The sequence below is a fragment of the Acinonyx jubatus genome, chromosome C1 (assembly GCF_027475565.1).
Source record: "Acinonyx jubatus isolate Ajub_Pintada_27869175 chromosome C1, VMU_Ajub_asm_v1.0, whole genome shotgun sequence".
NCBI classification, from domain to species: domain Eukaryota; kingdom Metazoa; phylum Chordata; class Mammalia; order Carnivora; family Felidae; genus Acinonyx; species Acinonyx jubatus.
The window spans coordinates 61,389,977-61,416,333 of record NC_069381.1 but is presented as its reverse complement, the minus strand read 5'-3'; the positions used below and the strand labels follow the sequence as shown (position 1 = coordinate 61,416,333).

General features: G+C 38.4%; 1 protein-coding gene and 1 pseudogene across 9 annotated transcripts in view; one reads left to right on the top strand and one right to left on the bottom strand.

The window, feature by feature from the left end:
- Positions 1 to 26,357, top strand: part of ERICH3 (glutamate rich 3) — a 106,220-nt gene that overhangs the window by 40,676 nt on the left and 39,187 nt on the right. For 8 of the 9 annotated variants that reach the window (XM_027058856.2, XM_027058854.2, XM_027058855.2 and 5 more), the window contains 3 exons: positions 2,376 to 2,594; positions 15,706 to 15,886; positions 23,764 to 23,950. In XM_027058856.2, coding sequence (XP_026914657.2) covers positions 2,376 to 2,594; positions 15,706 to 15,886; positions 23,764 to 23,950 — 587 coding nt within the window. The remainder of the gene's footprint in view (positions 1 to 2,375; positions 2,595 to 15,705; positions 15,887 to 23,763; positions 23,951 to 26,357) is intronic. The other variant, XM_053214239.1, reaches the window with a different exon arrangement.
- LOC106971817 (60S ribosomal protein L26-like) lies at positions 3,850 to 4,799 on the bottom strand (annotated as a pseudogene).

Here is a 26,357-nt window from a genome sequence, read left to right as displayed (position 1 = left end):
ACTTTTCATTTAGTAAATATTTATCAGGCACTTACTATGGACTAGATACTGCTCTAGGCATTGATGATATGTCAATTATCAAGGCAGACAAGTCTCTAACTTATTGGAGTTTTTACTGTAATATACATAGGCAAACTCTACTGGCTAGAAATACAAGTAATTTTTCCATGGCCTTGATGATGAAGATGACTTAATATAAAATCAGACTAGAAATTTCTCAAGAATAGTAGTCTGTATGATTGCTGAGTATGTAATGAGTACCCACTAAATTCTTATTGCTTTCTTAAAGAGTTTAATGAAGAAACTATTTACAAAGATGCCAGCATTCCCAAAGTTATGCATATGAGGAGAATCTTTTGAAGGGAAAATAGGCATAAGCAAGTTTCTAAGCATCAGGAATGAGGATCTTTGATTTAGGCAAAAGCAATTTGGTCAAAACAGGGTGGTTAAGAGGCAACTGAGTAAAAATAGTGACTTGATTGAAAATGATTATCCTTAGAATGAGAGTTTCTCATACACTACTGATAGGTATAGAAATTGGTACAACTATTTGTGAAAACAATGTGGGAATATCAATATTTTAAATGAACATGCTCAAGCATTTTTATATATAGGAATTTATTTTAGGAATATACACATATGTGCAAAGAAATAGATTCAAGAATATTTAATATTATAATACTTGCAATAGTGAACAATTGAAGACACCTAACAATGTAATAGGAAGTTGTATAAAAATATTATAGTTTATTAAAGTATGTTAAACAAAATAATAAGGTAAACTTATCTGTACCAGCATGGAAAGATGTCCAAGACACTTTGGGCTAAAAAAGCAAGGTAAGGAATGGCATATTAATTTTTTAAAAAATTCACTAATCCATTTCCAAATAAGGCATACCATTGACTGATAACTACTTAGAAAAAAACAAAACAGAACAAACCCAAAGCCTCAAAGTTTGGATTCATTGTTCTTATTTTATTGTTGTTATTTTCACTTAATTTATATTTGTATTACAATATCAATGCACCCCATCACAGAAAAATCAGAAAATGTGAAAAAAGAAAAATGAGAACATAAATGGCACCTACATATCAACTATTTAACAATTCTGAATTCCTTGGTGCCTATTTAAATCCCTTTATGGTCACATAAATGTTGCTTTCAATCAAAATATGAACCATATGTGCCTTTATTTATCCTCCTTTACTTATTTAGCAATGAGAAATGTTTGGAGAATGACTCCCCTTTATTAACAATAACTTTTCATTATATTAAAGCATCTCAAAGAATAAATTGACTGAAAACACCATACCAAATAAATGGGTATAAAATGGATAAAAGTGATTAAACATGCCTTAAAGTGTAGGAAACTACCTCAGATACACAAAAATGACCAGTTTATGAAAATTCAAATACTCAAATATACTTGAAAAATGTGATATAATTATTGATTATACCTTTGGTGCTCTTTAATTTTTGATTGATACATTTTTTTGCAAATAATACAAGGTGGAAATAATATAAGGTGGAAAATGATATGCTCCAATAATCCAAATCCCAAAAGGCAACCCTTAGTTCAAAGTCTTCCTGTCATCCTTGATTTTTATCAAAATCCACATACAAATTATTTAAAAGAAATGTGTGATCACATTGCATGGACCTTTTTATGTCAGGATGAATAGATTCATACTGTTCTTTTTGAAGCCTGGTGAGAATCTATTACAAAGACCACAAAAAATTGTAATTAAATATTCTATTGTTGGACTTGATGGTTCAACTAAATTTGGTGTGCATGTGTGTGTGTGTACCCTTATACACATTTATATCAATGTATTGTGCAGTATCTTAGTAGGATTTATTCCTACAAGTTGAATTTCTAGGAGAAAAATTTCTAGTCTTTGGGTCAGAGTCTGCATTTAGTTCCTAGATATTATATTATCAAGGGATGTAATAACACCAGGATGGGTGAAAATCAGTGTGAAAAAAGTAATAATAACACTCCACTGTTAAGTGGATTATCTAACCCTGCTTCAAAGTACAATACTCCAAACTTCCTGACTTTAAATTGTTTAATTGTGCTGGGTCCCCATAGATTTAATGGGTTGTTGAAGAAAAATCCCAAAGTACTTTGAAAATGCCATAACTGTGTATTTGGCTTAAAAATATACTTAAATAAGGTTAAAAATTTTTGAAAATTTAACTTGCTGTGGATATTACAAAAAGCCACTTTTCAATAAAAACATGAGGTGTTTTGAGTTTGCCTATTGATGTCAGTTGTGTTTACATGCAATGTAAACCATAGTCTTAAAATTTGGGGCTATGTTGGTCACTACTTCTGTTTTACTGGTTGTTATGTCATGAAATGTGATTACAGGGCAAGAAAGCAGTGATGAAGTTCAAGAACTCCATGGACAATTCACAGGAAGTGAATCGCTATCAACTTCCAAACATTAACAATTACATGATGCCTATTCCTCCTTCACCTCCTCCCCACAAAGGAAAAATCACAAGGGAAAATAGACTTGAATCATGGAGAAGGAGAAGATTTCGTCCAACCACTGCTCCCAATGGCTTAGAGCCTCTCTTTACCAGGGTGAATATGGAATCAAGTTTTCTTTTATTAATTTAGCACAGATTACATTGTGCTTTTAAATTTCTGGATGTATAGTAAAAATGAATCGAGGGAAATCAAATGCAAATGCCTTACAAAAATAAATATAATAATTTTATAAATGTAATTGTAAGCTTGAATGAATCTGAAATCAGATACTTGAGTAGTTCAGTTCAGTAATTTAGCACAATTAATTAAAAAATCCAGTAAATCTTGAGGTCAAATTTAGTTTGTACTATGCCCATTTCCAAATTATTTATTTCCTTCAATTTGCCCATTCAATCACGTGTTATCAGAAGTATTTTAACATGTAATTTGTGAAAATTTAGAGACTTAAGTATACCAAAAAACATAACATGCCACATCAAGTACCTATTAGAGCTTCCTTTTAGTGATTTTTGGGAAAATATTGTATGATATTTTCTTTCAGTGTTCTTTGAAAATAGTAGAGCTTGTTGTACTCATTTTCTCAAAATACTGATTAAAAAAATAGCCCTAAGACCAGTTAGACTGTATGGGACACTTTATAGGACAAAGGCAAAAGATCTCTTAATTTTTGTCATGTAAATACACAACTGATGAAAATTATATGTAACTTCTGTGATTATTAGCAGATAGGTAGGTCGACCTTTCACTGATTGAGAATCAGGGAGTGAAGTTCCGACTTGCACGCAGACTGTGTACTGACTCTTCTAAACCAGCCTCATTACAGCATTCTTTTTTGACCTCATTCCATATCTGAATCCCACAGCTCTCTGCATCAATAACCTCAAAATATTGGGACTGTCTTCCTTGCACTTGCCCAAATTTTCTCTTTTCCATTTTCACCATTATTCTTCCTTTGTTATAGCTTCTGAAGAACTTTGTATTCCTCATGTCAGAGGTCCACTGTCCCATGGGTCCTCAATTTTACCTTTTTCCACTGCCCTGTCATTCTCCTCTCTAATTTGGATTTTCATCCTCCCTGTAACATACATCTCCGTCTCTCAGCGTACCCAGGCTTCCACAGAGGAACTGGATCTTCTCTTCATGTGCTGTAGCCTGAGATTCGTCTTCTCTCCTCCAACAAAGTCCTCTGAAGAGTAGTTGGCTGTCGCTTTAGTCTAACAAACAACCCCAGGCAGCTCAGCTTACAACAACAAAGGTTGATTTCTCTCTCTCTCTCTTTTTTCATTTTAACGGTTTTTAACTAATTTTTAAATGTTTTCATTTATTTTTGAAGGAGAGAGAGAGAGAGAGAGAGAGACAGAGCATGAGCAGGGGAGGAACTGAGAGAGAGGGAGACACAGAATTCGAAGCAGGCTCCAGGCTGTCAACACAGAGACGGATGCAGGGCTCGAACCCACCGAACCGTGAGATCATGACCTGAGCCGAAGTCGGACGCTTAACCGACTGAGCCACCCAGGCGCCCCTAACAGTTTTTATTTAAAGTAGTATATCAGATTACTTTATTCCTGTATCTTCTCAATGGTTTCTTCCTTATATTTGCCCTTTTCCTTTCCTACTTGGCGAGACTTGGCTTTACCTTCAAGGATCTCTTTGTGGTCTTTGTCCAGTTTTAGTCTAGTGATAACCATCTTTCCCAGGTGAAGGCCCACCTTCTTTCACTGCGCCTGCTCAATGCACATGTCCCATTTCTTCCTGTAAACCTGGACTCCTTTGCCAGTCTGCTGACCTTTGTAGTGTCCTTGCACAACCTATACTTCAGCATCCTTTTGGAGGGGCATGGATCGAACATTGTACTTCTGTCTCAGCTCTTGGGAAAGAGGGGAAGACCTAATCTTTCTGCGAATGTGGGAAGGTGCTTTGGGATGCCTTTTATGGTTCTTGCTTGGGTCGGAAGTCACAAGGAGTTGGAGCTTCATTTTGGCTGCTGGCGCTTCAGCGGTGGCTGGCTGCAGAAGGGAAGAACGGAGTTTATTTCTTGTTCGCATAATCGTCTGCTGTTTATCAGCTGCAATTCTGAGACCCAGACTGGAGAAACAGTCCCTGTCTGGGGTATGTCTGGGGTATGTTGCCTTCATGGACAACAGAACCATGGAAAGTTTTTAAGATTCCACTCAGCAGGGAAACGTGTTACTTCTGTTTGAATTCCATTACCAAAGCCTGACAGCGGTGGAAGAAGAAGTATCTTCCTCCCACGGAGTGGGGCAGTGAATATTTGGGTCAATAATAAAACCCACCATGTCTACTAACTTACCTCTGAACTGTACATGCTGGCATTGGTCCCCCTGCACTAAGCCAGCAAACATGTGCTCTTGAAGTCTGTGGCCTCTATTTAGTGAGAACAGTGAGTTTTTCATGATATTCACATGCTGGCAGCATTTGATCTTCTGATGTTAAAATATATTACAGGAATAAGCTCAACCCATTCATATTTTAATTTTTTTAAAAAAGGGTTTAAATATCTCATAAACCATAAGAACATATTAAATCTATATGTGCAAGTTAAATAACAGTAATCAAGCAAGCACCCATGTACACATCATTATTTCTTAACCAAGTAGAACACTGCTGTCATATTATGAGCCCCCATTTCCTGCTCCATCACATCCCCTACTGCTTCCCAGAGTAACCATCATATTGACTTCTTTCTTACCTGAGTCCTGTTTCTCTTCAGAGTTCTCTGATTTAGATGCATGAAACTTCAGAAATAAGCTCAAATCTACCATTGTAATGAAAGAACAATGTTTACAGGAGAAAGGAGAAAGAAGCTGAATGGAGTCTTTGGGTCAGAGTCCAAGTTTGGTTCCTTGATAGTTTTAAGAGCCTCTTCTGGATAAGTCAGAGAAGCCAGGTCATGAGAGTTTCCCAGGGAGATGGGGCTCACCAGGGTCAGGGCATCTAGGCAAGTCTTAGTGTGGGTCAGCCACTGGATGCGCTGGGCTTCTGTACTGGGCACGGAGGGGAGAGCAGGGACTTTTCCACCCTGTGGCCATGACAAGTGAAGTGCAGATAAGCATGTAAGCCAGCCTCCGCTGGGCGTTCTGCACTGGGGTTAGCAACACCATGGTGTCAGAGGGCATCCTGGCTTCCATAGACCTTAGCATGTCTGTCTTTTGAGTTACAGGGTTTTAGCCTGACTTGGTCTTTTGTTTCCAAACTTCTGTTCTCTCTATTTGGAATCTCTGTTTGGGGAATGCTGGAGCTACTAGACTGAAACTTTAATATTCTTAGCTTTTCTCTTCTATTTTCTCATTCTTTTTTTTTGTTCTACTTGACAGGAGATTTCCACAATTTTATCTTCCACACATTCTACTGAGTTTTTTCTTTTGGTGCCTTATTTTAATTCTAAGAACTCACTTTTGGTTCACTGAATGTTACTTTTTTTTTTTTTTTGAGAGAGAGAGAGAGCACACAGGGGAGGGGCAGAGAGGGAAAGGGGGAGAGAGAATCTTAAGCAGGCTCCACGCCCAGTGCAGAGCCCAATGTGGGGTTCAATCTCACAACCATCAAGAGTCAGAAGCTTAAATGGCTGAAACATCCAGGTCCCACCACTCAATGTTACTTTTAAAAATCATCTTGCTCTCTGGGGTGCCTGGGTGGGTCAGTTAAGTATCTGGCACTTGATCTTGGCTTAGGTCTTAATCTCATGGTTGCATGATAGATCCCAGGGTCAGGCTCCATGCTGATAGCATGGAGCCTGCTTGGGATTCTCTCTCTCCCTCTCTCTCTGCCCCTCCCCTGCTCATGCCCCCTTTCTCTCTCAAAATAAATAAATAAACTTTTTAAAAAATCAATAAAACATGTCTTACTCTATGATTTGTTCTATAAATGTCCAGTAGATAAGAAATGTTAATTATGTCTTTTCTGTTTTCACATGCTTAGCATTCTTGTTTATCTGCTCTCTCAGTTCCTAACTTCTAGAGATAATTCATTCTCTGTAATTGTAGACCTGTCAGTTTCTCCTTATAATTATGTCAAATTCTGCTTTGTAATGTTGAGAATCCCTGGTCATATGCTCTCGGATTTAGGATTATTCTATTTTACTGGTGAAGTGATTCTTTATGATTAAAAAATGTTCCTCTTTATCGCATTACTTTTAGCCTTAAGATCTCTGTTGTCTCAGTACTTATTTTCTTTAAATTAGTATTTAATATATAGTATTTAATATTATATATATGTGTGTGTGTATATATATATATTCATTTTACTTTCAGCCTTTTAATATCTTTGAATTTAAACTTTAGGTTTTAAATGTATTTATGTAGCATGTGGATGCTTTGTGTTTATTTCAATCTGAAAATATCTGTTCCTTTAATAAGTGAGTTTAGGTCAATCACATTTATTTGATTTAGTAGTATACTTAGACTTCTGCCATCTTCATTTGTATTTTCTACTTACCATGATTTTTCTTTGATAGTAGCATTTTATGCTATTATTGCCTATTGCCTCTTCCTTGAAACTTTCCTCCTTTGCCTTCCATGACACTCTACCTTCATCTTTCTTTGCCATCTCCTTTTACCTCTCATCTTGCCTCCTTTGTGACTCTTCTTCATACTTATTAGCCATCACTACAGGCTTAGACCTTGACTCTTGTTTTTGTATTCCAGATGTAGTCATCTTGTCGCATGACTTCAGGAACTTCCTAGATGTCTCTTGGATTTGTCACTAGCTCCTGGGTCCTCAGGTATAGAATAAAATTGGCACAGTGGGGAAAGTCTTGCACTTTTCCTTCAGTAATTTGATTTACTTTATAGAAATCTAGAAAAGATTTATTTAAGGAGAGGTGGCTCTCATGAGTAGTTTGTACATTAGATTTACTCATTTTATGCCTACCACTCCCAAAGCATCCTCCAAATCATCTTAAAAGGAAAAAAAAAACATGTCAGAAAAGGCAAAGAAATAAGGCCTGTTCTTCTGTAGAGCACAGTCTCTGCCTTCTGTGATCTGTGTCTCTAGGGGATGATCCATGGAGCTAAAAGACAAGGTGTGGTAGATCTTACAGCCTGGCAAGTTGCTACTGTTCCCTGTTGCTTTGTTTCCTTTTGTTCTAGGACCAGCAGAGCTTTTATACTGCTTTTACAGAATCTGTGAGACTAGTTACACTGCTTTTACAGACTCCGTGAGACTAGTTACACTATTTTTACAGAATCCGTGAGGCTAGTTACACTGCTTTTACAGACTCCGTGAGACTAGTTACACTGTTCTTACAGACTCTGTTAGACTAGTTACACTGTTCTTACAGACTCTGTGAGACTAGTTACACTGTTCTTACAGACTCTGTGAGACTAGTTACACTGTTCTTACAGACTCTGTGAGACTAGTTACATTCCTTTTCAGACTCTGTGAGACTACTTACACTGTTCTTACAGAATCTGTGAGACTAGTTACACTGTTTTTACAGAATCTGTGAGACTAGTTACACCGCTTTTACAGACTAGTTAGATTTTTCCCTGAGGTTTACCTCACACATCTGCAGATTTTTATGTTCTCACACAATATTGCTGGTCACCTCTATTAAAATGTGAATGGTTCCATAAATGGTGTATATAAATGTGAAAACATAAGCTTTTAAATAAGAAGCTACTTAATCATTATAGTTACTAATCTAAAAAAAAAACAAACAAGGTTTGTTTTTATTTTTTTATATGTTTTATGAAATAAAGGACAAAGAGCTTCTCCAGGCATGAACTAGTCTGGGCTTTCTCTGTATCTGGTCAAGGTCCCCTCCCTATCTCCTACAGTCCCCATGAGTCCTATGCAATTACTGGTGCCTGACTGGTAGATTCTGCTTCCCCTTAAATTTGACCTGGTTTAGCCAGCTTCTCCATCCATTCAGTGAACGTATCTCATAAAGCATGACCTTTTTCCCAGTAATTTGGGCTCAAAATCTAGGATTCCTTCTTCTGTCTGCATCGCACATCAGTTAATTGCTAAGTCCTCCAGATCAGAAATATCCAATGGAAATACAATGCAAGCCACATATGCCATTTCAATGTCTCATAACTATACCAAAAAGGGTAAAAAGAAACATGTGAAATTAATTTTATTAACATATTGTATTTAATCAAGTGTATTCAACATATTATCATTTGAACATGTAATCAGTATGAGTTTTAATGAGCACTGTACAATGTTTTTCGTACTATGTCTTTGAAATTCAGTAAGCATTTTATATTTATGGTGCATCTCATTCAAATGAGCTGCCTTTCAAATGCCCAACAGCCAAGTGGCTGCTGTCACAGACTGTACATCTCTAGCACCTGGACGGTGGCTCATGTGTCTGATAATCCCTTTCCCTTCTCAGTGCCACATCCCCGGGTCAGGGACTGGCTACCTAACTCTTCACAGGGCTGTTGCAGTCATCTACATACTTCCATTATGCCTTTAAGTCAACAAATAGCTCAAGTTAGCTCTTATTGATTGTGACAAGCACTGTGCTAGGTGCTGAGGTTACCAAGATGAGTAAAGCCAAATCCTTATTCTCAGAAGGATTGCAGTATAGCAAGGGAGACAGAAATATCTACCATTAACCATGACACATTGTGGTGAGTATGGTCATAGTGGTATAAATAAAGCACAATGAAGGAAATACTCGCTTTGAGGAGATTGAAGAGCATTTCAGAGAGAAGATGACATTTGAAATGGGCTTTGAAAGAAGAGTAGGAAGCGAGCAGATGGACTCAGGGAGCAGAGGGTAAAAGGCAAGAAGGCGAAGCAAGAGCAAGCTGGGTCCATCTCAGTACTGACAGAACCTACATAATGCAATTAAATAAAACTTGATAGAATAGCTCCCAACATACTCCTCCCCTGATTGAAACCTTCACCAGCTTCTTTCCTAATGAAAGCAGGTACGTTTTCTGCTTCATTGCTTTAAAATGTAGGTTTCATGATTATTCATGTATGTTGAGACTTATAGATCAGGAGATGATTGTCATTGAAAGGACACTTTGCACTTAACAGTTCCCAAAAGGAAGGGGCATGCCATGTACGATAGTCAGGGTTCTATCCAGAATAAGGTTTGGCCACATATCTGGGCACTGTGGCCCAGGTAAGCTGACAGATAAAACTAACCATCACATAAGTCATGCAGGACCACACAAGGCAGCACCAGGGTTGGTCAGGAGATTGGGAAGTGGGAGGGATACATGGGCAAGAGCCTTTGTTGTGGTTTCTGAGAGAAGGAACAGGAAAGATGGGGTGAGCAGGTTTAGGATTGAACAGTATGAATAATTTCGACAAGCTCCAGAGTGTGGAAGCTATCCTGAGTTGTCTGGTCTTAGAGAAGGGGGTTCCAAGGGCAGGGGAATATTGACCCAGACTTTAAGAGCCAGGTCGCAGAGGTAGGGGGAGGGTGGATGTGAGCTCTGGATTGGTTAGTTTGTACATGAAAAGCATGCTCCCAGGAAAGTCATTTACCCTCTCTAGGAATTAGTCTTGGGAGGGGTAGTTTCCCCAGAGTCAGTAAGGCTCCAGATGTCAAAACATCAGAATAAAAACATATGCTTATACACTGGCATTCAAGGACTCTCATATTTTGACTCCTTTCCAGCTTTCCGCTCCCATCCAAGCTAAACTGAGCTACTCCCTGGACCCTCAGCTGGTTGGCCCACCACTTCCCCACCTCTGATCTGTGTTTTTTTCTGTTATTACTTTCTGCCTGATGCTTACTCCCTTTTAAATTATCTATATAACTTTTTTCTTAATTACCTTTGTTAGCTTTTAATAAAATAAACTGTTTATGTTTATATTCAATGATGGCAGCAATGATTCTATCTTCCATTTGACGGACCCTAAGCATGTTCCAGGAGTTTTGCTCAGTGTTTTACATACATTTTCTCATTTAATACACACAATAAACTCAAGAAAGAGATGAGATAATTTATCCATATTAAAGATGAGGAAACTGAGGCAAGAAAGGTTAAATAATCTGGCCATCATCACATAATTAGTTAGTGGCAGACTTATACACTCACTATACTTACAGTTAAGAGCCTGCATTTGTAATCCTCAAATCCATATTATATGGAATTTATCTACAAGTCTTTTTTCTCTCAAATCCTTGAAGATATTAATCACAATTGGTCAGGTGCTTCTTCAATGCAGAGATGTTCTTTTTCTATGAATTGCCTGTGAGTGCCTGAGATATAAGAAGGAGGTTATATTTTCTTTCTCACCTCTCCCAGCCCCTGTGAGAGGCCTTATGTTCTGTAGTGATTGCTATACATCCTAATAGGATCCCATCTCTTCCTCCCTTCAAAAGGATTTTGTGGGGCACCTGGCTGGCTCAGTCAGTTGAGCATCTGCCTCTTGATTTCAGGTCGGGTCATGATCCCAGGGTCATTGGATTGAGCCCCGAGTGGGGCTCTACACTGAGCATGAACCCTGCTTGGGATTCTCATTCTCTCTCTCTGTGCCCCTCTCCCTCATTCGTGCACTCTCTCTTTCTCTGTCTCTCTCTAAAATTAAAAAAAAAAAAAAAAGATTCTGTTACTTTCTTATGTCCCTTATATATTCTGCTTAGTATCAATATTCATGTACTTTTGTTAATTGTCACTTCTACTCCCAGATTATGAAGCTTGTTGAGGGCAGGCATTTGATTTCACTTACACTTAATCAAGTGTTTATTAGTATTGTGTTCATAAAGAGGTATTACCTTATTATCCATACAAAAAATTAAACTCCGAATTGTACTATTTAGCTTATGGAAATATTATGGAAATAAATTATGCGTTTCAGACATAGATCCCTTTTCTTCAACAACAAATAAAGTCTAACAAATGTTAGCTTTGTGAGAGAGATTGCATATTTCCTTTGTTTGACTTACTTTAACTTTTTTTTTTTAATTTCCATTCTAGTCAACATATTATCTTGGTATTTTTTCTTCTTGGTTTTCGTCACCAGTGGACTCAGATTTGAGAATGAAAAAGGAAAGCATCAGCATGATTTTAATATAGGATAATTCAACATATTTCACATAGGCTTGATTTATTTCAGGCACTTTCCTTTAAAGAATGTTTTCGCTTAAAATTAACATCGCAGTTTGGTAACTGCATTACTAAAAAAGACTTTTAAAAAGGTGCAAAAGCCAGTCCAACTGGCAGACCTTGTAAGCTTTCCAGACTTTCTCACCAAAAGCAAAACGCAGCCAGATCTTTTCTACCTCTGAGCAGACTTACTGAATGTGTTCTGTTGAAGGAGATGAGGAAGGGAAGGTTCATGTGTCAACCCCACCTCCTCAAAATCTGGAGCTCTGATACCTCCAGAAGGGTTGAGGCATTGGGGGGCATGTCAGGAATAAGCCCCAGACATGCGATATAGTGGGAAGAAAAATGGGCAAGAGGAGAGGGAAAAGAGGAAGCATAACGAAAGCAAAGGAGGGAGGAGGAGAGAACAAGGAAACACCAGCATGAAAAGAAAGAGAAAGAGAGGAACCAAATGAATACTGTGAGAAGAGGTTTCCCTTACAACCAGCTGCTTCTTGAATCCTTAGGATACGAACATCGAACAATGGCACACTCTTAACTCTGGCTCACTTGGGAATTTTCTCTCCCTAAGACCTGAATCAGAGTCAACGTGGGGACTGCCTGCTACTCCTTATCCACGCTTTGAATCCATCTTTGTCATGGCTTAGTTACCAAAGGTGTTGTCTAACAGGCCCCTGTGAATCCGTTTTCATGATGTGGTACCTATCGCGTTCCTATAAATGCAGAAAGCTTCTGACTTAGGGCAGTGTCATCGTACTGGCACTGTAGCTTTTGTCTCAGCAAAGGAAAGAATGTGGAATCCCTAACTGTTCCATGGCTGTGTCCAGTCAGATCAATGTTTATTAGGCCCTTGCTAGGTGTCAGCACTGGCAAGATGCTGGGGGCATAAAGATCAGTAAGATACTGTCTTTATCTACTGACAGAGGGATACAGGGGAATGGTTTCACTGCCATGTGACTTACAGACTTATATTGGTGTGGAGATTAAAAGCATTTGGTAGTGTTCGGACCACTACAATTAGTGCAGCTGCTGGGCCTTTAAAGGTATCAAAAGAAATTGCAAATAGTTGAGAGATAGTAGAAGTTAAGAATATAAGACATTTTTTTGTTATTTGAGAAACGTTGGACCTTATCCCATGGATACTGAGAATCTTTGGAGGACTTCAAGCAAAAGAATCACGTAATCCATTTAGTGACAATAGATCACTGTGATACCACAGAGGAAGGAGGTTTTGAGAGACATCAGGCTAGAAATAGGGAGACCAGCGAATAGAGTAACATCTCAGTTTTCTTGGAACAGTTCAAATTTGTGTTTGTTTTTTTCTAGTATAATTATTATTAATACCTCTTTCACTGTGTCTCCCAGTTTGGATGATAAATTCTGTGGCCGCTCTACTAACTACAGATTTATCCCAATGGCCTGGAAAAAGACTCTATGGTGCTTGGAGTTCATCAGGTCTTGGCTAAGTGGATGAAGAGGAGTGACTGCCCAACGCTATCAGCAAGAACAGGCCCGTTGATCCCCTTAGAGTCTCTTAAGTCCACCTCTCACTCAGGCCTGAGCAGAGATAAAAGAGGGCCCAGTGAGCATTTAGTGTATATATATATATATATATATACTAAATTTATTCATTTTTGAGAGAGAGACGGACAGGGAAGGGCAGAGAGAGAGGGGGACAGAATCCCAAGCAGGCTCCACACTGTCAGCACAGAGCCCAATGTGGGGCTGTATGTCCGGAACCATGAGATCATGACCTGAGCTGAAATCAAGAGTCAGACGCTTAACCGACTGAGCCACCCAGGTGCCCCTGAAAATTGAGTATATTAATTGAATGCTAAATATTATACATATGTGATGGCTGACTAGTTAACTACTCAACAAGCATGCTGTTTATTTGTCAGCTCAGATTATACTTGCCTGAGATATCTGGAAAGAAATGAGAAGGAAAGTCATAAGCAAGTGGTACAGGAAGTAAGAAAGATAACCCTTAGTTGTGCAAGGGCATGAGGCCCTGCTCTGGTTCCTGAAATGGAACTGAATATTCATGGAAGGTTTTGATACTTGCTTGAAGACAGCATAAAGGGCCGTGAAACCTTGTTAAAGTTTCATCAGCCTGGGTCCTTATAACCTTGGAAGATGGTAAGTATAGAGGCAATTGAGTCAACTGAAGGAAACAATTATTCATTTCCTACTGCACGTATTTAATCACGAGCTGTCACTCGGGCCTCCTGTTAAAATCCAAAAAAGGTTACTTGGTGGCAATAATTGGGGAATATTTTTTAAAAGAATGAAGTAACTAGACCCAGGAGAAAAGAGATGTTATCAGGAACACATTTTGGCAGGAAAAAAAAAAAATGAGTAAGAATAAATGAAAAAGGTGAAGAGCTGTCATTTCCTTTATTTTATTTTTAAACATTTCAACTTCCACTTTCTCATTTTGTACATATGAGGCAGGCCTTTCCTCCACCATAATCTCACTATTACCTTGCATTTATATAGAGCTTATCTCCCAGAAGCTCACAGGGCTACTTCTGAATCTATGCCACGTTAGAAAGTATTGCTTAACAAAAAGGAGATGCTCTTATTTAATCGTCATATCATTAAATGTTCTAGTGGGAGCTTGGAACTGGATTTGCTGTAGGCGGGTGATTGTGCACTGGGCCGCACAAGTGCATGTCACAGTTCCACAGCTACCCGGGCCAGAGCAAACGTGGCATGCTTTTGCAACTTGGAGTCAGGCCTGCCATCACCCCTTTGCTTTCCACTGTGACTCAGAGAGATGTTTCTAATCTGCAAAGAATTATCCAGGTTGCTGATTTACCTTCATGGCTACTGATGTTTCTGAAATATTTCTGGTGATTACCTCTCTATTTGGGAGCTCTGTCTGCCATAGGCAAGACCATTTGCTTAAATTTTAAATCTTGGGATTCCTTCCCCATTTATACTTTTCAGACTGTCATTTGCAGAATTTCATTTAATCAGATGTACTTCCTCTGGTTTTTGCTTCAGAGAAATGGAATTGAATGAGGAAAAAAGAATCCTCTGAAGTGGAAGAGGATGGATTTGGAGATGGAAATATTTTAGGAGTTCCTTCAGAAATTTTTGTTGTAGCTTTGTTATTTAAAAAAAAATGCATGTTTCCAAGGCATTCGTAATTCAGTGAAATCAAACTTAAATAATTGCTTTGAGTTCAGTGAAAGTTGGTCTCTTCACATTTTCCATTTAGCTGAAAATTGATTTTCAGAAAAGTGAAGTAGATTAAAATTATTGCCTGGCCTCTGTATAATTCTTGAGCTGACAGTATTTTTACATGACTATTTCTCTGTCTCCTCCTCTTCCTTTTTCTGCTTCTCTTTCCTCATATTCCTCTTAGAGATTAAACTCTTTGCTCATTCATTATTGTGAAAATCGAATACAAACTAGGAGGCAAGAAAAAGGACATTTCTTTCCATCTCTGGCATATCAATTTATTGTTTATGTTCTAAATTTGTGAACACCATAGAACAGCCTTTTTTGATTGGGTGTACTGTTTGATATTAAAAATAACACTAATAATGTTGGTTTTTCATTGAACTGAATGTCTCCTGTAAAACTGGAGAGTCCTAGGCATATAGCACATGTCTCTAATCCCCAGAGCAACCGTAGAAGGAATCGGACATGTGCCGGCCCCCTCTCACATAGAAGATCACGGAAGGATATATTGTCAGTGCTCAAGTATAAAGATGAAGCACTCAATTGCAAAGACAGTTGCTAAATCACAAAATCAATTCAAGTTAGAACAAAACTATGCCACCGGTATTTAATTATTTTGATTTGAATTTCGATTCAAGAATCAGCTAAAAGAACCAAGAGCAGTTTCATCTTGGCATCACTGGTATTTTCATTGTATGTAAAATACATACACAACTAAAATAAAAAGTGACAAACTTTGTCCAGACCCCTGGCATTTACATGAAAAATATAAACCCAAAATGCATGTAATTATTAGAGCGATTTGTTTTGTAATGGGCTTGACTTTTTGTGCGCTGCGAAGGTTGACATTTTATAAAGGTTTTGTTGCTAGGTACATAAAACGAGCCTTCTCTACTCCTCCTATTACAGTACCATTACCCTCTGATTAGAAGGTAATTAATTAATAAGTCCCCTTCTTTTGTTTACTCTAGGATTCAAGAAAGGTTCACAGAACACCACTGCATAGTAATGCAGCTATTACAATGATCTATTTGGGGAAAAACGTGCACCTATCTCATGATCACCCAGACTTCCGGGATGAAATAAAAGTTTATCAACAACACTGTGGTGGGGAAAACCTTTGTGTTTACAAAGGCAAACTACTTGAAAAAGGTACACATGAAATGTGAATTTTTTTTAAGTTGCTTGAGGTTGATGCTATAGATAAGCTATCGTTGATATAATATCAAAATGACTTCAATCACTCTATGAAATTATGCATATCCAGGGACTTATAAACCAGCTGCCTAAAAGTAAATCTAGATTTACTGCTCCGTGATTGAAACCGAAGCAGCAATTACTCTTGAAGATTGTGGAAGAAAGAATTTGGAGTGATTTAACCCACTAACAGATTAATTTTGGGATAGAGATATATGATCATTAAAATGTTGCACGAATAAACTGTCCCCCAAATTACAAGTTAACTATTTGGCCTGCCATAATGAATTATATCACACATTATTCTAAGGGAAAAATACCAGATTGGCAATTTGTTCTTTAGAAAAATGTTGAGATAAAATCACAAATCCAATAAACTTCAGGGTGAATCACACCTAAATAACTTGGTGCAGAATTTGGCTAGATGGATTTTAGTACATTTCTACTTTCATTTGATCATAAATCCATGTTTCTTACCATAAGATAATTTTTATATCCAATACAGGGTTTCTCATATTGTACTGAAATGGTTTTCATCAATATTTAGTTCTTTGGAGTAGCAGTTAAAAGGATGAGGATAGGGGCGCCTGGGTGGCACAGTCGGTTAAGCGTCCGACTTCAGCCAGGTCACGATCTCGCGGTCCGTGAGTTCGAGCCCCGCGTCAGGCTCTGGGCTGATGGCTCAGAGCCTGGAGCCTGTTTCCGATTCTGTGTCTCCCTCTCTCTCTGCCCCTCCCCCGTTCATGCTCTGTCTCTCTCTATCCCAAAAAAAATAAATAAAAAAAGTTGAAAAAAAAAAACTTATTTAAAAGGATGAGGATATAATATAGGATTATATTTGTTATTTCCTTGCTTAAGAAACTCTGTTTAGAAAGTTATTGTATTTTTACTAACTGAAAGAAATATTTACACTTGGGCAATCTCGATATAGGTTTAGGGAGTCTTAGGAATTGGGGGCAAGCATGGAATTATTACTTTTGGCTTTTCTGATTTCCCTCATCACTCAAAAATAATGACTATTAATTTTAAAAATTTCAGCTACTTAAAAAGAAACTATACAGATTTAAGGATTACATATATAAAACTTCCCAACGTAAAAAAAAAAAGAATAAACACTTGAATGTTACTTTTAATGTTTACTTTATAAAGATTTGTAAAACTTACAAAAAATAATCCTCAGTATATTCTAGAAATGATTTTTCCTCATTTTCTCTACTTTGCTGAAATGTAATTTACTTTGTCATTCTGTCATAGCATTTGAAAGTCCATTCCTTTCACTTTGTAGGTGAGGAAAATGAGGAGACCAGAGATATAGTGGCTTCGTATGGTCCTATGTACAGTTTGGGGCATGGTCAAGAGCAGATACCCGGCCTCTGAATTGGTGCAGGATCCTTGCTCAGTTAGCGATCAGTGCAAAGGGTTTCCTACGTTTTCATAATATGAGTGGCATGAAACCCCTAATGATAGTGGCAGAGATAGACTTATTTTTTGAAAGTGTGACTTTCAACTATTAATTTAGAAGAACAGCTGAAATTAGCTATAGTCTACAATTGGAACAAATGCAATGAAACTTTTCCTGGGTCTTGGATCACGCTTTATTTCAGACAATGCCTACATGCCTTTCTGCCCACTGGAAAACATGGTACATACAAATGAAACAAAAACAAGAAGCGGGGAGCTGAATGCTTCTCTGGGAGATGATACATACTCTGTAGGAATGGTGCAGAACTAGTAAGGGAGAGTGTGACTTGGCTAAGTGTTGTTTTGCATACATATCGATCCTGGGACTGACTTTTGTTGTGTCACTCGATGGACTTGAATAATAGGATGGAATGGGAGCTTAAATAATTGAATCCTGTCCACACAATAATTTTGTCTCAGCTTGCCCTTTGATTGCCAGGAAAGTAATTGTTCAAAATTGAAAAGTTGGTTGGCTCAGAGTTGACTTGCGGTTCAGCAATCTTAGCAATTTAGCTGGACTGAAAAGAATCTGCCCGTTTTTACAAATCAAAGCTGTGCATGATTCAGTGAAATGTGAATAGGTTTTTAGAAGAGTTCTGTTTAAAAAAAAAAGGCGTTTAACGTTCTGCTTGGAGCAGTAAACTAATTAAAAATGTGGCATTCGTTAATTTGTCTTGCTTTGGGATGAGAAATAACAATAAAATTAATTATTTAGGAGTGTGGCAAGTGCATCTTTTATTCCCACAGTAATTCATTGATGTCTTACAGTTTGAGTTTAGATATCAAGCCACATATTGATTCTTAGGTACACCTATGAAGTCACGGACTCTTTCTGCTGCTTGTAAAGAGTCTGGTTCTTCACAGGCATTTTTATTTACCATGTTCATCCTTTCAAACAAGGAAAACCTTGGCCTCCTGGGTTCATGTGGAATCAAAGAGCAAAATAACTTTTTTTTTCTGGGCCCCTTATAATCCCTTCCTTTTCTGCCGCATTTTCCCATATTTTCATAACCTGCTGTACTGATTTGTGCATTCCTCATTACTCCCTCACAAACCGGTGGCGCTGCCGTGTCCCCACCCCCATGCTGTTAGCTTGTCTCTTCTGGTGCTATTTCCTTTGTCTGAAATAGGACAAAGGATTTTAAATTCAAAATAGGATTTTAAATTCAAATCGTACCCATCTTTTAAGAATCAGATTGAGGCTGTGAGGCTTTCTCAGCTGACTTCTACCGTTTTATCCCTCCCTCCATGGCTCTGGCTCTTAGTCTCCACCGAAAACCGAACATTTCATTACACTGTGACTTAGAGTAACTGTGTTTTTATTTTTCTTTTACTTGTTATATATATTGAGTTTTTAGTTTTTACTGAGGTGTAACTTATATTCCATAAAATTCATCTATTGAGTGTACAATTCATTGAGTTTTAAACATTTTTATAGGGTCGTGCAGCTATGATCACAAACCAGTTTCAGAATATCTCTATCACTTCAGAAAGTTCCTTTGTGCCCATTGGCAAAGAATCCTCACTCTTTGTAGCCAGCCTCAGGCAGCCACTGATCTGCTTCCGATCTCTACAAATATACCTTTTCTGAACATTTCATATAAATGAAGTCACACAATAGGCAGTATTTGTGTCTTGCTTTTTCACTTAGCATAATGTTTCTGAGAGTCGTCTAATTCATACCATTTATCAATAATTGTTCTCTTGTACCACTGAATGTATTCCACTACATGGACATTCATACTATTTCTAATTCGGTTTTTGTTTGTTTAAGTTTATTTTATGTTTGTTTATTTATTTATTTTGAGAGAGAGAGCGTGCACGCAGGGGAGGGGCAGAGAGAGAGAGGGAGAGAGAATCCCAAACAAACTCACGCCCTTCAGCCACTTAACCGACTGAGCCACCCAGGTGCCCCTACAAATACAAGTTTTTGTGCAGACATCTGGTCATGTCTCTTGAGTAGATTCCTAGAGGTGGATTTGATGGCCTTTTTTTTCCTGAGTAAGGGTCACACTTTTCTGTTTTTTACATACATGTTCTTTGATTTTTGTTGTTGTTGTTGAAAACAGAATAGTTTTGATCATATAGCAGCTGTGGATTCTAGATTCTGACTTTTCCCACTTGAAGGTTATTGTTCTTGCTGTTTTTGTTGTTCTTTAGTAACTTCTCTGAAACAAATCTGTGAAATCCATGCCCCCTCTCCTTGGTAGACAGCCAGTGTGATGTCTCTGCTCAGATTTTATCTATTTTTATTTTTCAGCTGGTCTCTTAGGGTTATCCCTGTGTTTTCATAGTGTATTGATCATCTAGTGATTTGTCAGAAGTTGTGTTCAAACACTTTGAACCACTACAGCCTCCAACTTCTGCTGGTGGATCTCTTTGTAGATGAATTAGTTTCCTGGGGCTAATGTAACAAATCCTCAAAACTAGTGGCTTAAGACAGCAGAAATTTAACTCTCTCACAGTTCTGGAGGGCAGAAGTCTAAAATCAGGTATTAGCAGGGCCATACTCCATCTAGCAGCTCTAGGGGAGAATCTTCCCTTGACTCTTCCATCTCCTGGCAATTCCATTTCTGTATCTGTCCTCACATGTCATTCTTCTCTGTGTCTCTGTCAGTGTTGGGTCCTCTTCTTCTAAGGACGTCCGTCATTGGATTTGTTTGATAAAACAAATCCAACATAGTTTCATCTTTACCCTTCACTACTTATCCAAAGAAATAAGAAACCATACCCAAATAAGGTTACATTCTGAGTTTCTGGGTGGTCATGGATTTTTATTTTTATTTTTTAAAGATGTTTACTTATTTATTTTGAGAGAAAGAGAGAGAGAGAGAGAGAGAGAGAGAGAGAGAGAGAGAGAGAGAGAGCATGAGCAGGGGAGGGGCAGAGGGAAAGGAGAAAGAATCCCAAGCCATAACATGGGGCTTATTCCTATGAATCCTGAGATCATGACCTGAGCTGAAACCAAGAGTTGGACGTTCAACCGACTGAGTTGCACACACCCCAGTCATGGATTTTTAGAGGGCAATATTCAACCCACTGTAACGGGTTCAGGAGTACAAAGTTCAGGCAGTTTTCAAGTCTGCTTTAACTTTTATTTTCCACCAGGCTTTCTTGTGTTTTCTTTGTTCACAGATGGAAGCTCTGAGCAGGTCAGGGATGTGTGAATAGGTTGGGTCTACTCCAATCCATGCCACTTCCCGTTAGCTGGGGATGTGTTGAGAGCTTATTGAATGTGTCTATAATTGCCTTAGGGCCTGCATCTCCCTGTTAAATTTCTGACTAGTCCACTGGCCTGCTGCTTGCCCTAATTAAAAATACAGTCTCAGCTAGCAGAATCCCTGACCTTCCACGTTAGCTTGCCTCCAAGATTGCTACTTATTACTGGTAATGCTACTGGCCAAGGAGTTTTTGTTTTCTGCTCCCAATGAAGCCAGCCCCCACTGACAGTGAAGCTGCTGGTTATTTCTGGCCTGCCCTACCATATTAGAACGAGGCGATGAAATGGTGGCGGGGTGGGGTGGGGAGCAGCCCCAGGCAAGAATGCCTCAGACTCCCTCTGTTCTTACATAAAATTCAGTCATTTTTGATGAATAACTGCTGCTCAGTTTGTTTTAAGTCTTTGGCCCATTTTTAGAGACAAAATTTTAAGGGGAGAGGATTTGGTGACCTCACTCCAGAAAGCTGGTCTATTATTTTCATCTCTCCTGCTAAATTATAACTTCTTGAGGGAGGAGACCATATTTAATATTTTTTTGGTATTTTAGTTTCTCTTTAGTGCCTAAAACAGTGTGAACCACTGCCAGTCCACAATGAATAACCACGTTTTACAAATAGTCTGGAATGCCTTCTAACATTAGACATTATATAATCCTTAATTAAGACTACTCTGCAGACTGGGTCACTCCCTCCACCCCACTCCTTCACCCCCATCCCCGGCCATCCTCATTTTATAGATGAGAATTCTGAAATGCAGCAAAATTAAATGACTTACCAATGGACACTCAACTTGTAAGGGAAGAACTAGGACATGGACCCAAATCTTCTGACTTCTGTTTTATATTCATTCCATCATTTCACACAGAAACCATTAAGTCAGGGTTGCCAAGCGTCAATAAATTTTAAAATGTAAAATTAGGGGCACCTGGGTGGCTTAGTCAATTAAGTGTACGACTTTGGCTCAAGTCATGATCTCATGGTTCGTGGGTTCGAGCCCCACATTGGGCTCTGCTGACAGCTCAGAGCCTGGAGCCTGTTTCAGATTCTGTGTCTCCCTCTCTCTGCCCCTCCCCCACTTGCATTCTGTCTCTCTCTCTCTTTCAAAAATAAACATTAAAAAAACTAAAATATAAAATTAAAAAATAGATAACAAGGAAAGAAAAGCAGATGGTGTCAATTCTTGTTTAGTAAGTTTGGGAAAAAAAAAATTAAAGAAATGAAATAATAGGTGGATGTGCTCTCTAGCCAAATGAGTACAAAATGGAAAGGCAGTCATGTCTAGCAGTTCATCTCCTGTGCCCGTTCTCAGCATTTCATTGCCTATACCCTCTTCCCAGGCTGGGAACTTAGGTAGTTACAGAGTGTGATGCTGCAGCAGAATAGATCATTGTTACATGAATGTCCCATTCAAATTTCGGTATAGAAAGCAGCCAAACTAGCTTTCTAGTCAATACGTAGGAGCCCATATGTCGTTTAGAAGAGTGGATTTTTATGAACTTTTTTAAAAAAATGGTTTATTAATTTCGAGAGAGAGAAAGAGAGAGAGGAGCAGCGGGGGAGGGGCAGAGAGAGAGGGAGAGAGGATCCCAAATCCCATGCAGGCTCTGCACTGTCAGCACAGAGCCCAATGCTGAGGCCCAGGAAACCAGGAGATCGTGACCTGAGCCAAACTCAAGAGTCAGATGCTTAACCTACTGAGCCACTCGGGCACCCAAAGACAAGTAGATTTTTAAATCTGTTGTATTTTAGTTTCCCTAGACAATAACTTTTCAATTTTCTCCTCCCTAGTGTGTTTAATTTTGCATCACAAATACTAAGGTGTAAATAACGGAATTACTTTTTCAATAATTCTGTTCTTTATACAAGTTGCATCTGATTTAGACTTTTTTTTAGGGGCAGAACGTGGTCCAAACATAGTATTTCTAGATGACAGTGAAAGAAACAGGTTAAAGTAATAATGAATTAATTATTTATGGGGGGCCTCCTATGCCATTGTCCGGGGATCTGAGGAAACAAAGGTGAGGAAGATGAGTTCCAGCTCTCATGGATTTCACAAGCATGCAGGTCACAGACATCCACTTCAGGGCTCTCAAGGTATGGTCCTTGAACCAGAATCGCAAGCATCACCTGGCAACCTGATAGAAATGCAAATTCTTGGGCCCTACTGAATCAGAAACGCTGGCAGGAAGCCCAGCAATCTGCGTTATAATAAGCCTTTCAGGGTATTCTGATGCACACTAGTTTGAGAAAAGTTTTACTATACATTGAAATACTGCAATAACAAGAAAGGTGTACATGCAGAGAGATTAAATGATCATTATTAGTGCAAGTGGAAGAGTCCAGGGAGCCTTCTTTTGTAGGAAGTAACATTAGAAGTGTCATGAGAAGAAGGTTTCTGAGTCATTCTGTAGAATAGGGTTTTCTTAGATCTAGCATTTGGGCTCTCTAAGGTGAAACCTTTTCAAAGAGCATTATAAAGACTTGGAATGATTAAAAATTACTAATTATGAGCAGTGGTTCTTAATTTATTGGTGGGACTTTTGGGTGGGTGGGGGAGCAAGTGGGGGAAACCAATCCAGGCAGAATCGAGAACGAATTAGAGATGGAATAACTCCCCCTCCTCCATACGTATTAGGCTGTTTCAAGTCACAGCTAAAAATACAAATTTATTTAAAAGCATTACTGAGCTCACAGTAACTGTTTGTCATATACTTTAACAGTAGCTAACATAGCAAGATGGACTCAAGAGAGATATTTGGACTCAGATACTAACTGTCCTACTTACTGTATGATCTTGGATAAATTACTAAGTCCTCCTAAACTTTAATTTCTGCATACAACTAGTGATAATAACATTCTCATTTCATGTGGTTGTTGAGAAATAACACACCTAAGATCATCAGGCAGAATGCCTGGCCATAGTAAGCTCATATAATGTTACTATTTTATTACAAATCAGACTTTTATAATGCCTTGGAGTTTTTATTGTAAATAAAAGTAATAGAAGGTGTTTTTATGATTAAAAATTGTCCTCAAGTTAAAAAGGTGATCTAGAGCGTACTATTGTACTTATCTAATAGAAAACTGTGATTTTGAACATATTAGTCCAAAGTCGGTTGCTTTCACTGATGTATTTACTTTTTTAATTCCAGAGACCTTTCAGTTTATTTCCAAAAGGCACCATGGTTTCCCCTTCAGTCTCACCTTTTTCCTGAATGGGATGCAAGTGAACAGGTTGAGCTCCTGCTGTGAATATAAGCATCGGAAAGGTTCCAGACTTGGAGGCAAACGAGGCTACTTTGGGTTTGTGTGCGTGGAGAGATCATCTCCTTGCTACAAGTATGGAAACAAATGTCCTCTGGTAGAGGGCAAGTCTTGCTACATTTTTCTTTTCATGCTTCTACTGATGCATTTCTCAGCACAGTCTGTTAACAAAGATATCAGTGTAGATGAGCCTAAAATGTCTAAGTTAAAGGTTGCTTATTATAACCAGGTATGTTGTATTTGAAATTATAAGATATGAATTAGATTTCCAGATGCATTATATAATGGGGGTAAAAGCTGGTGGTGTTTCAAAGTCTGTCTGTCTGTCTCTCTCTCCCTTTCTCATACTGCTTTAAATTCTGTTTCTGAAGTGAAGGAGAAAGCGTGTTTTATTCTCAGTGTTCTTAGGAACTGGTTGGGGAATTCCCGAGCATGTGTCCTGCATGTGTCTTGTATGGTTGGGTATTACAGGTCATACCAGAGGTGTGCTTCATTATGGTGTGGCCCGGTTATCATTCTCATGCCCCTGGTTTTAATCTCAGACATAATGAAATGCCTGGTTTTTATCTCAGGTATGATAAAAGGTCAATTTTGACTGTTGTTTACCAGCTTTCATATTGGACATTCTGTTTGAAATTAGGACACTTACGTGCGGGCTTTCTTTAATTTTTTTTCTGAATGTACTCATGGAGAATTAATGTATGCCAAGCTAGAAAATAGGAGTGAACCAACCAAAGTTCCTGCTCTCATAGAGCCCATTCTAATGGGGGAAAGCAAATAGCAAGTAAACCAATTAATAGGTGCCAGATGGCATTAAGAGTGTTGAACACAAAGCAGGGAAGTGAGATACGTGGAGTTAAGGGGAACAAGGGGCGGAAGGTGGTACTATTTTATCTAGGATGATCAGGAAAGGCCTCTTTGATGTCTTTTGAGCAGAAATCAGAAAAAATAGTTTACTAAATAGTTTTTCCATAAATAGTCCCTTTAAAAGGCTTTTGAAGTAGAAGAAAAGAATATACAAAGAGCATGAGACAGGAGCATGCTTGGTGTGCTTAAGCTAGTGTAGCCAGAGCAAAAGTAAGGGATAGGACAATAATAGAAGGCGAGATTAGAGGGACAGTAGGGCCAAGACATGGAACATCCTAAAGTGATTGCAAGGATTTTGACTTTTTCTAAGCGAGATGCAAAGCTTCTAAGGTAGGTTTTGAGCAATGACCTGTCTTGATTTGACTGTAGCTCCTATGGGAAAAATAAACAAGGGGGTGGGGGCAAGGGAAGAGTGGAAACTAATTTAATCCAGAGGAGAGAGAATGGTAGAGTTAGAAGTGATTGGGTTCTAGATATATTTTGAAAGTAGAGTCCACAGGATTTATCGATGGATTGGATGCAAGGCGTGAGATAAAAAGCAGAGTTAAAGGTGATTGAAAAGCTTTTGTTCTGAACAACTGCAAAAATGTCCAATTAACATGTACTAAGATGGAGAAGACTGTGAAAGAAGCAGGTTTGGGAGTGAAATTAAGGGATATTGATTTGGGGTACATTAAATGTAAGACATCTATGAGTATGCAAGCAGAGATGTTAATTAAGTGTTTGAATATGTGAATCTGGGGTCCGGTGAGAGGTCCAGGCTGGAGATATAAATTTGAGAATGGTTTGCATGTAGATGGCATTTAAACTCATAAGATGGGATGGGATTGTTTAAGAATTGAATGCAGATAGAGATGTCTGGTGTCCAGGTCACTCCAGTTTAAAGATGAAGGAGATAAAGAGGAACTGGAAAAAGGCCTAAGAAGGAAGGCAAGGGATTACAAAGAGAACGCCGAGAACATGGTGTCCTGGAAATGAACAGAGAACAGCATAATCAACTAGGTCAAATGTGTGTATATGTGAAGTAAAATGAAGTCTGAGGATTGAGTATGATTTGGTAATGTGGTGGTTATTGGTGACCTTGACACAAATTATTGTAGTGAAGTATTAGGAATGCAAACTTGATTGGAGTGGGTTTAACAAATAATTGGAGTAGAGGTAAAGCCAGAGAATACAGATTACTCTTTTTAAAGAATTTTGCTATAAAAGATGTCAATTGGGTGACAGCCAGGAAGGAAGATGTAAGGGCCAAAGGGGGCTTTTTAGTTTTTAAGGTGGGAGATATAGTAATATGTTATATGTGATAGATAGAATTGATACACTAGAGAGAGATATCAAAAATCAAAAAAAGAATTTGATCAAGCATGACATGGAGGGAGAAATTGCTGGAGCAAGGGCTTGAGTGGACGAGAGGAGGTGGGATCTAGGGCTCAAATTAAGACGTTAGCCTTAGAGGAGGAGAATCATTCTTCTAGAGTAACTGTAGGAGAGATGGCATATAGGGTAGAGGGAGAGATAAGTTGATGCATGTGGTGGGACCAACTGGAAGTTCTCTGCTGATTGTTTCTATTTTTTTCAGCCAAATAATAATTTATCAGCTTAGGTTAAGGCTTAA